The following is a 17,564-nucleotide window of genomic DNA, read 5'->3' as shown; positions in this document are numbered from 1 at the left end:
TACTCTTGAGTCGTCAGACGAGAACGGTACTGATTTTTCGCTTTTAAATACCCACCTACTTTAAATTCAGACTTCTTCACGCTAGAGAGTGAGTGTAGCACTAGTAAAGTAAATAGTGTAGCGACCAGTAATTATAGCTCGGGTATTATACTTTTAATTTCTCTGCCCTTGTTTCCTAAACTTAGCAAGATCCTTTTATTATATTGCCTGACTGTTCGCTTGTTTCTTCTTTGTAGACATGCCTGCCGAACACACTTTTGACTTGTACGCCAAATTGGTGAGCAAGAAAAAGTCTCACAAGCACCAGTCTGGGGAGGGCTGCAGCAATCCCCCCTCGAAGAAATCTCAAACAGACGACCCTCCTGCATCTACTCCAACAAAGGAGACAACTCCTCCACCAGCTCCTGCCAGAGAGGCAACTCCTCCACCTCCAGTAAACCTAGATCCCCCATCTCCAGTCGGACATACTCCCCCTCCAGCTCCAGCCGACCTTACGCCTCCAACATCTACCGTCCAGCAGTCGGCTGGTCTCCGAGAAGAAGCCTCGGGAGACGACCTCACGGGTGTGGTGCTTAACTTAGCCAAACATAGGCTATCTAGAATAACAAAGCACCGTCGCTTTCAGGAGGCGATTTAGGAGACTGGCTCTATGACAGTTGACCAAGTCTTCAACTGCGCATTGAACGAAGTTCTTGCTATAAGTTGCTTTCTTTATTGTACTTTCTGAATTTTCTTTTCAATTTGCTCCTACTAACTACTTTATCTCTTTCTGATCGCAGGGGGTTCTTACCATGACTTCTGGCTGGTGATGCTCGAGGACGCTGACTGCCCAATTCAAAAAGAGACTTAGCGATCAGCTTAGTGCTGTTGAGGCTCGATACACCGAGCAACTCAAGGCATCTGAGGCTACTCATGCCAAGCAGCTGAAGGTAGTCAAGGTGAAACATTCTGAGGCGCTTAAGGAGGCTGAGGCAAAGCACACCGAGACCCTTAAGGAAGCTGAGGCGAAGCACCTTGAGGCACTGCAAGTGACTGAGGCCAAAATTGCTTCTCTTGAAGAAGAGCTGAAAAAGAAGGAGGCAAGTATTGCCAAGATCACTGCATCTAAGGAACAGTACAAGGATACCTCTCTCATAAATTACCAAGAAGCCCACAAGCTTCAGGCTGAGCTGGAGATAAGCCGCAAAGAAGTCCCTGCACTGGAGGAAGAGAATGCCTGCAATCTTGAAGACTACGAAGGGGCAGCGTTCGAGTGTTTTTACCTGTTTTGGAAAAACAACCCCAATGCTAACTTCTCCTATCTTCCAGACCATATCAGGGAGGCAGAGCTAGCTAGGTGTGTTTCTCGTTAGGAAGAGGAAACAATTCGACAGTCTCCAGAGATTTCTTTAGCGACCGATATCGAGGGCGCCCAAGAAGAGGCTGGAGATAGAGTCGATCAGCAGCAACAGAAATCACCACAGGACCCCCCAGCTACTTAATAATTTTATCTTTTTATTTTTGAATTACATGACCTACGGGACATGATGTAAAAACAATTTTATGTTTTAACTTTTATTGCTGCACGGGCAGATTTTTTCGTTTTATTAAACAATTACATCCGAGCAATCACTGCTCGCGGTGTAAAAGACTTCATTTTGATATTATAATATTTGCATTTTAACAAAATACAAAATTTTGAAAAATACTCTAAAGTACCCTAGCATGCTTTCACTTATTTTTCTCATGTGTTTACATACCTTTCGATATGCCTTGCTTGCTAGATGTCTTATAAGCCCCCCAAGTGATTGAGGAGCTTTAGGTCCTTAGTCACTTGCCTTGACTAAAATCTGTTCGAACATTTTTGCTTGGAGGAAAGGAATTAAAACGGTAATACAGAAAAACAACACACGTAATGAGAAAATACTTGTAATAAATACAACAATTGGCAAGAATGACTGGCTGCTCATAGTCCCTTATAATTCTCGTAATAAATGGACAAAACGTGTCTGTATGAGTGATCAATAAGATCTTACACTTATAAGCGATTAGTCACATGAAATGACCAATCCTTTTTCATAACTTGTAAAAAATAAAATTAACACAAGCCAATTCTTTAAGAAGAATTGTTCATTGATTGTACTTGCGCAGGTGTTCTCCATTCCAATAGCGAGGAATGAGATCTCCATTTAAGCGAGCAAGTTTGTAGGTGCCTGGATGGAGGACTTCTTCAATCTAGTATGGCCCTTCCCAATTAGGTCCGAGTACTCCAACAACCTAGTCACGGGTGTTTAGGAAAACTCTTCAAAGTACTAGATCTCCGACATTGAATTTCCTTCCACGCACTTTAGAATTGAAATACCAGGCGACTTTTTGCTGGTAAGCAGCTACTCGGAGTTGGGCTTGCTCACGCTTCTCATCAATTAAGTCCAGAGATTCCATTAATAGTTGACTATTAGAGCCTTGTTCATAGGTTATTCTGCGATGTGAAGGTAGATCTAACTCAACAGGCAACATAGCTTTATACCCATAAGCCAAGGATAATGGGGTATGACCTGTTGCTATTCGGTGGGAAGTTCTGTACAACCAAAGGACTTTAGGCAATTGTTCTGGCCATGCCCCCTTAGCTTCTTCAAGTTTTTTCTTCAGAGTATCCTTTAGTGTTTTATTGACTGCTTTGACTTGTCCATTTTCTTGGGGATGAGCAACTGAAGAAAAGCTCTTGATAATCCCATGCCGTTTGTAAAAATCCGTGAACAGATCACTATCAAACTGCGTGCCGTTGTCTGAGACAATTTTCCTTGGCAATCCATAGCGACATACGATGTTTTTTACCACAAAATCTAGCACTTTCTTGGTCGTTATGGTTGTGAGTGGCTCGGCTTCGGCCCATTTAGTGAAGTAATTGACGGCAACCACAACATACTTGACGCTGCCCTTTCCTGTGGGCAGAGATCTGATTAAATCTATACCCCAGACTGTAAACGGCCACAGACTTTGCATCTGTTTCAGCTCATTAGGGGCTGGTTGTGGGATTTGGGAGAACCTCTGGCACTTGTCGCACCTCCACACAAATTCCATCAAGTCTTCATTCATCGTTGGCCAGAAGTAACCTTGCCTCAGGATCTTTTTTGATAAGCTTTGCCCCCCAGCGTGGTCCCCACAAAAGCCTTCGTGTATCTCTTTCATCAATTCTTTGGCCTTCTCTTTTGAAATACATCTGAGGAGTGGCATAGAGTATCCCCTTCAGTACACAATTCCATCGACCAGGATATACCTAGCAGCCTGCCACTGAAGGGACTTGGCTTTGTTTCTGTCCGTTGGTAACACGCCTTGTGTCAGATACTCTATGTACGGTGCCATCCATGTATCCGCCATTTGGATCACCAAAGTAGTCTCCTCTGCTTGGATGCTTGGCATAGACAGTCGTTCAACTGGCACTATGTTTAGAGTATCAGCATCCTTCGCACTTGCTAACTTGGCCAAAGCATCATCATTTGAATTCTGGTCGCGAGGTACTTGCTGAAGGGTGTACTTGTCAAACTGCGCTAATAGATCCTTTGTTTTTTTTAAGTAAGCAACCATCTTTAAACCTTGGGCCTAGTATTCTCCCATGACTTGATTTACCACCAGCTGAGAGTCACTGTAGATGTCGAGTGCCTTTATGTTCACGTCTCTGGCCAATCGTAACCCAGTGAGCAATGCTTCATACTCGGCTTCGTTGTTAAAAGCAGTGAAGTCAAACCTGATTGTGCAGTGAAATCGATGCCCTTCAGGCGTTATCAAAATCACTCCTACTCCTGCATGGCACTCGTTAGAAGAACCATCTGTAAATAACTTCCATGAGGGAGCTCGGTTTTGGGGCTCAGGCTCTTTAGGATCTTCAGGTGTTTCTGACTGTTCGTTATCTGGGAGCCTAGTGAACTCGGTGATGAAGTCAGCTAAGGCTTGCCCTTTTATTGTTGCTCATGGCAAGTAAGAGATATCGAACTGCCCAAGTTCGACCGCCCATTTCAATAATCTTTCTGCGGCTTCTGGCTTTTGAAGAACTTGCCGTAGAGGCTGATCGGTCAGAACCGTGATTGGGTGAGCTTGAAAGTAAGGCCACAGCTTCCTAGAGGCTAAAATTAAGCAATAGGCTAACTTTTCAATAGGAGGATACCGCAACTCTGCTCCAATTAGCCTTTTGCTTACATAATAAATAGCCTTCTGCATGCCTTCTTCTTCTCTTACTAAGACAACACTAGCAGCGTATTATGTGATCGCCAAGTAAACAAACAAAGTTTCCTTATCGACCGGCTTCGATAGAATGGGTGGTTTCGCCATGTGAGTCTTCAATGCTTGGAAAGCCTGCTCGCACTCCTCCGTCCATTCGAATTTCATGTTGCCTCTGAATAGATTAAAAAATGGGACGCACTTGTCTGTTGATTTAGAAATAAATCTACTCAGAGCAGCAATTCTTCCGGTCAGACTTTGAACATCCTTGATCTTTGCTGGAAATTTCATATCGATCAGGGCTTTGATCTTCTCGGGATTGGCCTCAATTCCTCTCAAGTTAACTATAAATGCCAAGAACTTCCCTGATCCTACCCCGAAGGAGCACTTGAGGGGATTCAGCTTAATCTGATATTTGTTCAAGACGTTGAAGCACTCTTGTAAATCCTCTATACGCCCTTCTGCCTTCTTTGACTTAACCAGCATGTCATCGACATAGACCTCCATGTTTTTGCCGATCAGTCCCCTAAACATGTGGTTAACCAGCCGCTGGTAAGTCGCACTAGCATTTTTCAAACCGAAGGGCATTACTTTGTAACAGTAAAGCCTTGTGTCAGTCCGAAAGCTAGTGTGATCCTCATCGGGAGGATGCATACTAATATGATTATACCCAGAGTATGCATCCATGAAAGAGAGAATCTCGTGCCCTGTAGTGGCATCGACCAGTTGGTCGATCCTGGGAGTGGGAAACAGTCCTTCGGGTAGGCTTTATTGAGGTTTGTGAAATCCACGCATGTTCGCCATTTGCCATTCGTCTTGGGAACTAGCACGGGATTAGAGACCCACGATGGATAAAACACTACCCTGATGAATCTGTTCTCCTTAAGCTTCTCGACTTCTTCTTTCAAGGCTTTTAATCTATCTTTGTCGAGCAACCTCCTTTTTTGTTGTACCGGTGGGAAACTTTTTGTCTATATTAAGGACATGGATAATGACTACAGGGTCTATTCTAACCATGTCTTTATGCGACCAGGCAAAGACCTCTTGGTTTCCCTTCAAAAATTCCACCAGTTCTTGTTTTGTTGTTGTCTCTAAGTTTTTACCGACTTTCACAACATTGGTCGGATTTTCTTCATCGAGTTGGACCTCTTCAAGGTCCTCGATGGGTCCTATCTCTTTCTCAAAATCCCCAAAGCGAGGATCTAAGTCTCTATCCTCACTTTGGGCAATGCCCTATTTGGTGACATTATCACCCGATTGGGCTTGTACATCAACTGCCATTTGCAACTCTTTTCTGGGAACTTCCCTCGATACACCTTTCTTCGCCTTAGTTATCGAGGCATTGTAGCACTCCCTTACTTCCCACTGATTTCCCAACACGCATCCTACCCCTGCGTCTGTTGGGAATTTCATGGCAAGGTGCCATATTGAAGTGACGGCTCGCAGGTCGACCAGAATTGGTCTCGCAATTATAGCATTATATGCCGAATGACAATCAACTACTATGAAAGTAGTGAGTAATGTCCTATTAGCAGGTGCAACACCTGCTGTAACTGGAAGCCTAATCGACCCAGTTGGGGTGAGCCCTTTGTTGGAGAAACCATAGATGGTTTGGTTGCATGGCTCTAGGTCCTTGATGGACAGCTTCATTCTCTCCAGTGAAGTCTTGTAGAGGATGTTGACTGAGCTTCCTGTGTCAACCAACACCCTCTTCACCATCATGTTGACAATTTGCATGTCCACGACCAGCAGATCAGAGTGTGGGAATCACATGTGTTGGCCATCGTCTTTAGAGAAGGTTATCATCTCCTCCTCTGTCCGAGCCTTCTTTGGTGCTCGATCCTCCACACTCATCATCTCGATGTCCTGGTCGTGGCATAGGGTTCGAGCATATCGTTCCCTTGCCTTCCCACTGTTGCCTGGAAGATGTGGGCCGCCGCAGATGGTGAGTAAAGTGCCTGCCACAGGAGCTAGCTGTAAAGGTGGCGAGCGTTGGCATGCAGGCGCCTGCTCATTGCCACCTTGAGCCTCTCGCTGAGACCTTTCTGCGGCTCGCACATATCTCCTTAGATGTCCCTGCCTAATCAGGAACTCAATTTCCTCTTTCAATTGGTTGCATTCGTTAGTGTCGTGCCCGTAGTCGTTGTCAAAACGACAGAATTTCGTCGTATCTCTCTTAGAGATATCCTTCCTTATACGTGCGAGTCGTTTATAAGGCACGTTAGAGCTGGTCGCTTGGTAGACTTCCGCTCAACTTTCGACAAGTGTCGTGTAGTTGGTGAATCTCGGGTCATATCGATTGCCTTTGGGGCGTTTATTCTCAGACACTGAGGGTTCATTACTTGCCCGTTTTCCACCATTCCTACCATTGCCATTCCTGTTGCCCTTGTCGTTGCCATTGGGTTTCCTTGATCCATTGGCGGCCTTAGTGGGTTCTTCCTTTGGCCCCTTGTCCTTCGTTGGCGATTTCCCCTCATTGGAAATTGCGTCCTCGAGCTTGATATATCGATCAGCCTGATCCAAAAAATCTTGGATACTTCTTACCCCATTCTTTCTTAGGCTACTCCAGAGGGGTGAATGACACCTAACCCCAGCAGTTAGGGCCATCGTCTTGCCTTCATCACCCCATGTCTTGGCTCCAGCTGCTGCTTGCATGAAACACTGGACATATTCCTTTAAGGGCTCTCCCTTCTTTTGGCGTATCTTGACCAGTTGGTTGGCCTCTGTGGGGTGTATGCGAACCGCATAGAATTGTCCATAAAATTCCTTCACGAACATTTCCCAAGATACTATACTAGCAGGAAGGAACTTAAAGAACCACTCCTGGGCGGTGCCAGATAGTGTCGCGAGCAAGATCCTGCAGTGGGCATCTTCTGACACTTTCTGTATATCCATTTGTATCTCAAATTTGTTAACGTGAGATACTGGGCCTCCGTACCCATCAAAGTTTGGTAGTGTCAGCATCTTGAATTTACTAGGGGTTTCAGCCACAGCAATCCTTTGTACAAACGGAGTGCCCCTCCTCCTATCGTACTCTATGTGGGACGTTCGTCCCTCGACCAGCTGTTGTACTGCCTGGTTCAGGACATCAATCTGAACCTGAATCGCTTCTGGGATTGCTGGGGCGACCGGTGCCGGGGGAGCGTACTCATCGTGCCTCTCATGATGGTCATTGAGTATGTCCCTCAAATCATCATCCCTGCGTCTCTGCTCGCTAACTCCTAGTCGATCAAAGATGTTTTGCTGCCTGGGTTGCCCCCCATCGTTATGGCTTGCTGGCCTATTTTCTCTAGGTGGGGGGCTTCTGCCTCCACCTCTTTCCTCATTCCTCCGACCAGCATATTCTCTGCCGGAATCGACTTCATTATAGTCATGGCAATCTCTAAATTGTGGTTGACTACGACGTGACCGACTGTTCACGCTATTTCCTCCTCGGGCTGGTATCTCCCAAGCGTTAGGGGGGCTTGTGCTGGTCGTTGGGTCCTCGGCATTACTATGTCGTGGGGGACCCCTGACCGCAGAGCCCAACTCTTAATGCCTTCTGTTGGCAGAAGGACGCTGCCCTCTGCTCGGTAGATTTGGCTCTTCGTCCCCTAGGCGTCTAGGGCTGCGGGGCGGCTGCCCGACCCTATTGTGCCTCTGGCGCTGAGGATTGCCTCGACCAGCCTGAGATGGAGGCTGTTGCTCAGGATCCCTAGCTGGGACATCATCCTGAGCCACAAGTGGCATCTCCAACCTTTGAGGGCTTGCTGGCTAGAGCGGAGGACTAGGATTGGGAGCCCTTTGAGGCAGCACACTCGGTGGCTGATCTGGCTGAGAGGCTGGCGCAGCCTAACTTTGAGCCAATTGGATGGCTGCTTCAAGAGCGGCCATGGCATCCCTATACCGATGGTCCATGTCCGCCTGCCGCTCACTCAGCTCCTGGCGCTGACGTTCAATTTCTCTCCGCTGCAGCGCCATTGTCTCCGTTGCGTTCTCTTGATTGGTCCTCAGATTGGCCAACTCGTCCTGCAACACCCCTAGTGTTGCCCTAAGCATTTCCGAATCTAACTCCTCCTCTTCAAACTCTAAATGTGGTTCATTCTCAACCACATTTGGGGGAGGAGGTTGGGATGATGCAGCGCTAGCAGTCTGTCCAGGTCTCTTAGATGTCTTTGCCATTAGATTTTCTTACCGTTTTTCTATCAATCTCTCAATGAAAGCACCAAAATGTTAACCCTCGATTTGGCCAACGACACGAAGTCAAAAATACGACAGGAAATGAGATGATAATTAAGAGTTTAATGTAATGGCAAAGAAAAAACACAAACTATTTATAGTGGTTCGGCCCCAGTAAATGGTAATGACCTACGTCCACTTAGTGCTATTATTAATATTGAATCCCAATGTCATGATCAAAGAACTAGGGTTCTTGAGTTTCACAAACCTTGGGAGAATTACACAAGACAATGGATAATTACACTATATGCTGTCTCTTTCAATATTCAGGAAAAAAATTCAAAGATCAAAAGTCCCCTCCTTGAGCTATTTCATACATATTTATAGGCTCAAGGGGGGTTACATGGGCCAATGGGTCTTAACTATCCTTAATATTCGTGTATCAAGGCAATAAAGATGAACTAATCAACGTAGTTATTATAAGATTACAATCTTTTAAGGAAATAAACTGAATCATACGACCAGCCTAGTCGTATCTAATAGCCAGGCTTGACGAAGCAATGTATAGCTGGTTGATAATCGAACAACACCGCCTTATTTTGACTCTGCCACATGTCAACCACGTGTGAGAAACCCTTGCCACATCATCAGTAGTTGTTTTTGGGTAAAAAAACTAAGTATTAATAAACATATCTGGTCAAGTTCTATATATTCTCTAATATATAAAGTGCCTTTACTAAAGTGTCCTACTACACTAGTAATCCGGATCTAGATCACATGTATTCATAATACTAGTGGACCGTACTTGCAGTAATTAATCTAAAGATTCCATAACTTTATTTTACTGCGAACTACTCAAGTTCATTTATTTCAAATATAATCCTCCCGTACCAATACATGGTTGAGATCATATATATGAACTGAGGAATTTTTCTGATATTTACATAATATTATCACAGAATAACATAGTCCATAAAATATATGCATAACAAATTCAATTTATTTATTTATTTCTTAAAACAATGTCTACTACATATGCTTTCAGGGCACAATTCCAACCATTCTTCTCATATGTGGTTTTCTCAACTGTTTTCCTTTGATCCTCTCTAAACAAAACAATAATTAAAAATTAAAATAAAAAAGAATAAAAACTATGGGTTGCCTCCCATAAAGTGCTTCGTTTAACGTCTTTAGCTAGACGTTGCAACTTAGTCTTGACTTTGACTGTCCACCAGTGTAATATTCACCTTATTTTCAATTTCACCACCATAGTAATGCTTCAAGCGCTGTCCATTGACTTTGAACGCTGAAGCATCACCTTGTTGAATCTCATAAGCCCCATATGGAAATACTTTTGTAACAATAAATGGCCCCGACCATCGAGACTTCAATTTTCCCGGAAACAATTTGAGACGGGAATTAAATAACAGTACCTTATCTCCCACCTGAAAATTTTGATTGGCAATATTGTAGTCATGCCATTTCTTTGTCTTCTCCTTGTAGATTCTTGCATTCTTGTAGGAATCATGACGCAATTCATCTAGCTCATTCAGTTGAGCTAGCCTTAATGCATTCGAAGCAGCCAGATCCAAATTCAGCTTCTTTAAATCCCATTGCGCCCTATGCTCCAGTTCAAACAGCAAATGAGAAGCTTTACCATATACACGCCGATAAGGAGACATACCAATTGGTGTGTTAAAAGCTATCCTATAAGCCCATAATGCATCATCAAGTTTGTGTGACCAATCCTTTGTACTAGCTTGCATTGTCTTTTCCAAAATCAACTTAATCTCACGATTTGACACTTTTGCTCGCCCATTTGACTATGGATGATATCCTAAGGCCATCTTGTGTTTAATTCCATACTTTTCCATTAGGGAGTCAAAAATCTTATTGGAAAAATGAGTCCCTTCATCACTTATGATCGCTTGAGGTGTGCCAAAACGAGAGAAAATGTTCTTTTGTAAAAACTTGACTACCACCTTAGCATCATTAGTTGAAGTAGCTACTGCTTCAACCCATTTACTAACATAATCCACCACCAACAAAATATACAGATTACCAAACGACGATGGGTAGGGCCCCATAAAATCAATAACCCAAACATCAAATAATTCAACCTCCAATATGTTAGTTAGAGGCATTTCATGGCGTCTTGAGATATTACCTACCCTTTGAAAATGATCACAATGATTCACACATTCATAACTGTCTTTATACAGAGTAGGTCAATATAATCCACTTTCAAGGACCTTTGCAGCAGTCCTTGCTCCAACAAAATGTCCACCATTAGGTGATGTGTGGTAATGAAACAAGATGTCCTTCATTTCTCTTTCTAGCACACATCTTCTGATAATCAAATCTGGACATTGCTTGAACAAGAAAGGATCATCCCAGTAGTAATGCTTCACATCATGATAAAACTTTTTTAACAGTTGCATTGACAATTTTGGTGGCACCACGTTGGCTGTGAGATAGTTCACATAATCAAAAAACCAAGGCACCAGCTCATCGTCCACTACAAATAACTGTTCATCTGGGAAACTCTCATTAATCTCCACTGCGGCATGTTCTGACTCATCCCCCAACTCAAGTCTTGATAAGTGACCTGTTACCAAATTCACAGTACCCTTTTTGTCCTGAACCTCCATATCAAACTTTTGTAGAAGAAGCACCTAGCGAATAATTCTAGGCTTGGCATCTTTCTTAGCAATAAGATGCTTGATTGCTGAGTGATCAGTATACACAATAACCTTGTTTCCCATCGGATAAGGTCTGAATTTATCGAATGCATATACAATAGAGAGAAGTTCTATCTTAGTGGTGGCATAATTCAACTAAGCACCATTGAGTGTTATGATGGCCTAATAAATAGTACGAAATACCTTGTCAACACGCTGCCCCAGAACTGCTCCCACTGCAAAATCACTTGCATCACGCATTAACTCAAAAGGGAGCTCCCAATCTGGTGAAATAACTATAGGGACTGACACCAATTTCTGCTTAAGTATCCTGAAAGATTCAAGACACTTCTCATCAAACTCAAATGGCACCCCATTCATCAAAAATTCCGAGAGTGGCTTAGAAATCTTTGAGAAGGCCTTGATGAACCTTCTGTAGAAACCCGCATGACCAAGGAAACTTCTCACCCCTTTCACTGAAACTGAAGGCGGTAAGCTCTCAATGGTGGCAATCTTTGCCCTGTCAACCTCAATACCATATTTAGACACCTTGTGCCCAAGCACTATGCCTTCATTTACCATGAAATGGCATTTTTCCCAATTCAAGATTAAATTGGCCTCTTGACATCTTTTCAGCACAACCTCCAAATTCATCAGACAATCATCAAAAGAAGATCCCATAACAGAAAAATCAGCCATAAAAATCTCAATCCTACCATCCACAATATCAGAGAAATAGCCATCATACACCTTTGGAAAGTTGCTTGAGCATTGAACAGACCAAAAGGCATATGACAGAATGCAAACACACCATATGGACAAGTGAAAGTCATCTTCTCTTGATCCTCAGGAGCAATGGATATTTGATGGTACCCTGAATAACCATCCAGAAAACAATAATACTTGTGTCCAACCAACTTGTCTAACATCTAATCAGTGAAAGGCAGCGGGAAGTGATCTTTTCTTGTTGCCTTGTTCAATTTACGATAGTCAATACAAATCCTCTAACCAGTTACTGTACGCATCGGGATAAGCTCATTATTTTCATTCTTTACCACTGTAATACCTCCTTTCTTAGGAACTACCTAAACTGGACTTGCCCAACTACTATCTGAAATGGGATAGATTGTAACGACCCGACTTTTCTTTACTAGATCCACTGAAATACGACTATGACTATCCAGGGTCAACTGGACCCTAACGGTCAACTTTGGTCAAAATCCGATATTAAGAACTAAATAAACTTTAAAGTAAACTTTAGAAAATTTTGCATTGGAGTACTTTGAAATAAAATGGTATTTGGATGGGATCCCATAGTTTTAAAAACCAAATGTAGTTAAATGTAACTTAAGAAATAGTCTGTATCCACAGGGCTTTCTTTAAATAAAACTAGTAAACATGAAATTGATAAAACTGGTACTGGACTCAGCTGAAAACTTAAGAGAACCTTGACAACCCTGTAGGTCAGTTGTTTCACAGTATGCATACTTCAGACAAAATCCCCTCCAGCTCATTGCACTGCTCCTTAAGCTTTGCCCTTACCTACACACACAGAGTAACTGATGAGCTATAACGCTCAGTAAGGAAGCTAGCTACAACTCATGTTCTACTATTCAAAACAAACTTTGCATAACAGAAATGCATATCTAGAAACTGTAAACTAAGCAACACGTCTAGCATATAAGTCAAAGTATTGCGTAACATACTGAAAACATATAACTGAGCCATCGTGTTATCTGTGGGGTCTTAATCCCCGTGTGGCCTCCACGACCCAGAGAATACTCGCCTCTCGTACCAAAGGGGTATACTCTGCTAAAACACGATGACTTTACTGACTTGGCGGCTAACCCCACTGTACGACTGCATGGGGATCCACCCTCACAAGGTTTCCCTTGTACTGAGCCATTGAGTTATCTGTGGGGTCATGATCCCAGGGTGGCCTCCGCGGCCCAGAGAATACTCACCTCCCGTGCCAAAGGGGTACACTCCTCTAAAACCTAATGACATTACTGACTTGGTGGCTAACCCCACTACACGGCTGCATGGGATCCACCCTCACAAGTTTCCCTTGACAATCACAAACATTGCACATTTTTGCATACATGATAACTTTACTGCACTAAGCACATTCAAACCCGATAGGTGGCTACTATTATGCACATCCAGCCATATAATCACACATATATATAGCAAATAGAATTTTACTGGCAGCATACAAACATGCAAACAATTCACTAAGATCACAACAAGCTAAGTTACTCTTGGTGTATACTTCCTTACCTCTTGTCCTTAGCTTTCGCGAATTATGTCTTTGTGAGTATTTTCGATCGCATTTAGACCCTATAATCATATTGGGACAATATGTCTTAGTTTATGCTTACTAAGATTCTAAAATATATATAAGGGAATTTAAAAACAAAACTGAAATTCCCGACCCAGGCCCAAACCCAAGCCCTTGGGGTAAAATGACCATAATACCCCTCTCAGAATCCCAAACTCAACTTAGAAAATTATTATTTCCAATAATAATTTTATCCTAGGCCATGTTCGAAATTTCAAGTCAAAACTCCAATTATTTCTTAAAATTCTGTTTTCTGATGCTCGAGTCTAATTCACGAGCCCCGAGCCCACCTCTTGACCTTGAGACTTAAAATTGGTAATATTGTACTTCCTAAAATATTTTCTAAGTCCTTGAAAATATTTCATAGGTTCTAAGTCATCAAATCTAAACTTTGAAACTAACTCCCAAACTTAGAATTTTTCTTGAAGCTTACATAATAATTCCCAAGCCTAGCTTGTAAATTATTATACTTGACAATAAACTAGGAAATTTTTATCTTTAATTCTCAATAATCAGATTTTGATCTTAGAATACCTAATCCCAAGCCTTGCAGTAACTTCCTAATGTTTCGGGACCAAATACCACTTTTGTCCTTTTGGTTACAAATTTGTAACCATTTGTAACCAGCTGGGTCATGCACACACATGCATACGTGACCCCATTCTCATCAACCTCATCACATATTCAGCCATGGCCATCCGAACCAAAGTTTCTCACCCTGGCAGCCACGACCTCACTCCCTAGACTACCATGCTCATCACTTCGGCCACCACTAGCACCACCATCACCACCACCAGCCTCCACGCGTGACCACCTAAAGTGGTATCCCCCACGCACCGCCAGCCATCACCACCCATCTTCAACCACCACCAAATCATCTCAAACTTCAAGAACACATATATTAAACTATCCCCAACCCCTTAATGTATGTTTCTAGTCCCAAAACACTAATTAAATCAATACAAAACAGCCCACAAATTCATATCCACAATAAGGAAGCAAAAATGAACAATCGGAAACGTAAAACTACGAAGAAAATATTTGAATAAATATCTCTTACTGTGATCGGTTCTTGGTGTTTTCTTTCTTCTCCTCAACTTAGTCCAAAACACTATGAACACAACAAAACCATTCGACATGAATTTGGTACTCAGAATCTAAGAAGTAGGTTCGGACTTACGTTTTTCTTCTGATTATTCTTGTACCGAACTTCCAATAACACTCCCTTCTTTCTCTTGCTTTCTTCTACAATCAAAACAGAGGTTCTAAGGACATGTCTAAGGTTTGTAACCAAGGAAAAACCAAAGAAATGACTCACCTTACCTTCTTCTTCTTGGACCCGAAGTGGTCGTACACTACAAGAACACAATGTGTTCTCTTTCTCTAATCTCTCTCAGTTTTTCTCTCACGTTCAAGGATGGCTGAAACAAATGAGGAAAGACAACGGTTCTAATTCCCTCCCTGGTAACCTCTAAAAACTGCCATGGATATTCAAATTGCATTTCCCTCCAATAAGTATGTGTGCAGCCGAACACACCGTATGCTTCTCAAAAATAAAACATTAAAACTATAGCTTAAGAATGATAAATATAAACTATAATATAAACACCAAAAATGCGACATTGGTTTAACTTATGTTTATGATGTTATGTGAGTACTTTCAGTATAAAAGCATAACTTTAATCCCATAAAATTTCTCTTGAATATTCATAGACTCTTAGTGAATAAATCACAAAATCATAGCCTAAAATGATTCTAAGATTTTATGTGGATTCCAAATACATAAAATCGACATTGGATTTATAATTGTTTTTAATCAGAAATTTTCGATCTAGTAAATTTTGATTTTGAAATGAATCATATATAATGAATCATATATTTAGATACCAGATGAATCAATGATTCAGATTTACCAGAATTATTCTAATCAATCTACTTCCAGATCGAGTCAAGTGAGAGAGCTAAGATCCTTTGATTTCTTATATTTTCGCAAACATGATCATACATTATGTATAATACACACTAATTAGAATTTAGGAATATTCTAATTTCTATGGTTAATACTACGTATCAGTGATACTACTTATTCAACAAATTCGATTGGTTGATACGAGTTGATTTTCTGTTACGATAAATTGATGAAACAATAGCTGGTCCAATAGCTGCTTCAGCCGCTGCAATGGCTATAACAAAAATGGAGAAAATATTTCCTTTTAATTGGCGACTATCAAAAAAATCCAAAAATGTTACGAAATTTATATTAACCGCATTCAGTATAAGTTCAAGACACATAAGAGCTCTAACCATATTTCGGCTGGTGATCAATCCATAGATACCGATAGAAAATAAGTAGGCACTCAAAACAAGTACATGTTCGAGCATCATTGACCAATTCCTTAATCAATTTCAATTCATTTCAATAGACTATGACCAAGAATGCAAGGGATTCGATTAACTAGAATATAAAAAGTACGGAACAAAGAAATATATTGGTAATAGATCAAATAAAAATTTCGATTTTAGACATATTGAAGGAAAAAAATGAATGGGATAACAAATAAATGTGATAACACAGAATTACGTTTCATTTTGATTGTTGTTGCTAATTTTAGAGATTTTTTACTGGCGCGCAACGGCAATTGCCCCTATCAAAGCAGCTAAAAGAATTATTGAAATGAATTCAAATGGAAGAAAAAATTATGTTGATAAATGAATTCCAATTTGTTGACTATTACTAGCAAATCGTGCTCTATAATCTGGTTTGATCTTGTAGTCCAAATAATCCCGTACCATGACGTATCTGTAATAGTAGTCATTAGTAAACCAAAAATACTTGTACAAACCAGCAAAGTAACCCCATCCCCAAGGGTCAAAAGATGAAAATCTTTGTAATATTCTAAACCATTCATGAACATCACATCAAATAGAATTAAAACATTTATAGCCCCCACGTAAATAAGAAGTTGTGCAACAGCTACAAAATACGAATTTAATAGAATATAAAATAAGGATATACAAACAAGAACAAATCCCAACGAAAAGGCAGAATAAATTGGGTTGGTAAATAATACTACTCCTATACCTCCTAAGATAAGACCTAAGCCCAGAAAGACTAAAAGAAAATCATGTATTGGTTCAGGCAAATCCATTCTATGTAAAATAAGAGATAAAAAAATCGAAATATTTTTCATGACCCTATTGAGACCAGACCAAAAAAAATGGTTGATAATTCATAAAAAATTTCTATAGGACTTCAAAAAATTTCTTTAATCATTAATCAAAGGATTTACATTTTTTTTATTTGAGGCGAATTAAAAATTGTTCGAATTGTATAATCGTCAAGTACTGATATTGGTAAACGACCCAGGGCAATTTGATTATAATTCAATTCGTGACGATCATAAGTAAAAAGTTCATATTCTTCAGTCATTGATAAACAATTTGTTGGAAAATACTCAACACAGTTACCACAAAATATACAGATTCTGAAATCAATGCTGTAATTAAGTAATTATTTCTTACGAATATCGGTTTCAAATTTCCAATCAATGACAGGTAGATCTATAGGACATACACGAACACAGACTTCACAAGCAATACATTTATCAAATTCAAAATGGATTCGACCGCAGAACCATTCCACGACAATTGCCTTTTCATAAGGATATTGAATAGTTATAGGTAAACGATTGACGTGCGATATGGTAATTATGAAACTTTGACCAATGTACCTTGCAGCCCGTACTGTTTGTTGGCCATAATTCATGAACCTGGTGACCATAGGGAACATATCGTGAATATATATATATATATGAATAATTTTATGTTTGTTTATTTCTCTTGTTTCATCCAAGTTGGGAATATAGGATATAATATCCGTTTATAGTGAAAAGAGTTGGGAAGACGTTGTTAATAATAGATTACCGAGAGAAATAGGTAAAAGAAATTTCCATCCAAGATTCAATAGTTGGTCCATTCTTAGCCTTGGTAAAGTCCATCTTGTTGTGATAGGAATGAACAAGAACAAATAAGTTTTAGCTAATGTAATAAAGATACCAATTGTCGGTTCAAAAACACCATATGTTTTATTTATTTAAAAAAACTCAGAAACAAATATGTATGGAATAGAGATATTCCAACTGCCCAAGTAAAGAACTGTTACAAATAATGAAGAATCTAATAAGTTTAGA

The 17,564-nt window shown here is 40.9% G+C and overlaps 2 protein-coding genes across 2 annotated transcripts; one reads left to right on the top strand and one right to left on the bottom strand.

Moving 5' to 3' along the window:
* Positions 1–238: 238 nt before the first annotated feature.
* On the top strand, positions 239–1,352 carry LOC133823878 (actin cytoskeleton-regulatory complex protein PAN1-like). The gene is made up of 2 exons (XM_062256730.1): positions 239–433; positions 843–1,352. Exons 1-2 carry the CDS (start codon positions 239–241, stop codon positions 1,350–1,352), a joined length of 705 nt encoding a protein of 234 aa, XP_062112714.1.
* An 8,208-nt stretch (positions 1,353–9,560) lies between these two features.
* Positions 9,561–10,118, bottom strand: LOC133823877 (uncharacterized). Its single transcript, XM_062256729.1, has one exon. It carries the CDS (start codon positions 10,116–10,118, stop codon positions 9,561–9,563), a length of 558 nt encoding a protein of 185 aa, XP_062112713.1.
* Between the last annotated feature and the right edge of the window lie 7,446 nt (positions 10,119–17,564).

Source organism: Humulus lupulus, chromosome 3 (genome assembly GCF_963169125.1).
Source record: "Humulus lupulus chromosome 3, drHumLupu1.1, whole genome shotgun sequence".
NCBI classification, from domain to species: domain Eukaryota; kingdom Viridiplantae; phylum Streptophyta; class Magnoliopsida; order Rosales; family Cannabaceae; genus Humulus; species Humulus lupulus.
Note: the sequence above shows the minus strand (reverse complement) of the source record. Positions and strands in the feature narration are given on the sequence as shown.

Coding starts and splice junctions, on each gene's coding strand:
- LOC133823878 (XM_062256730.1), top strand. CDS start 239: ATGCCTGCCGAACACACTTTTGACTTGTACGCCAAATTGGTGAGCAAG. Junction 434..842: donor AGGCAACTCCTCCACCTCCA/GTAAACCTAGAT, acceptor CAATTCAAAAAG/AGACTTAGCGATCAGCTTAG.
- LOC133823877 (XM_062256729.1), bottom strand. CDS start 10,118: ATGCAAGCTAGTACAAAGGATTGGTCACACAAACTTGATGATGCATTA.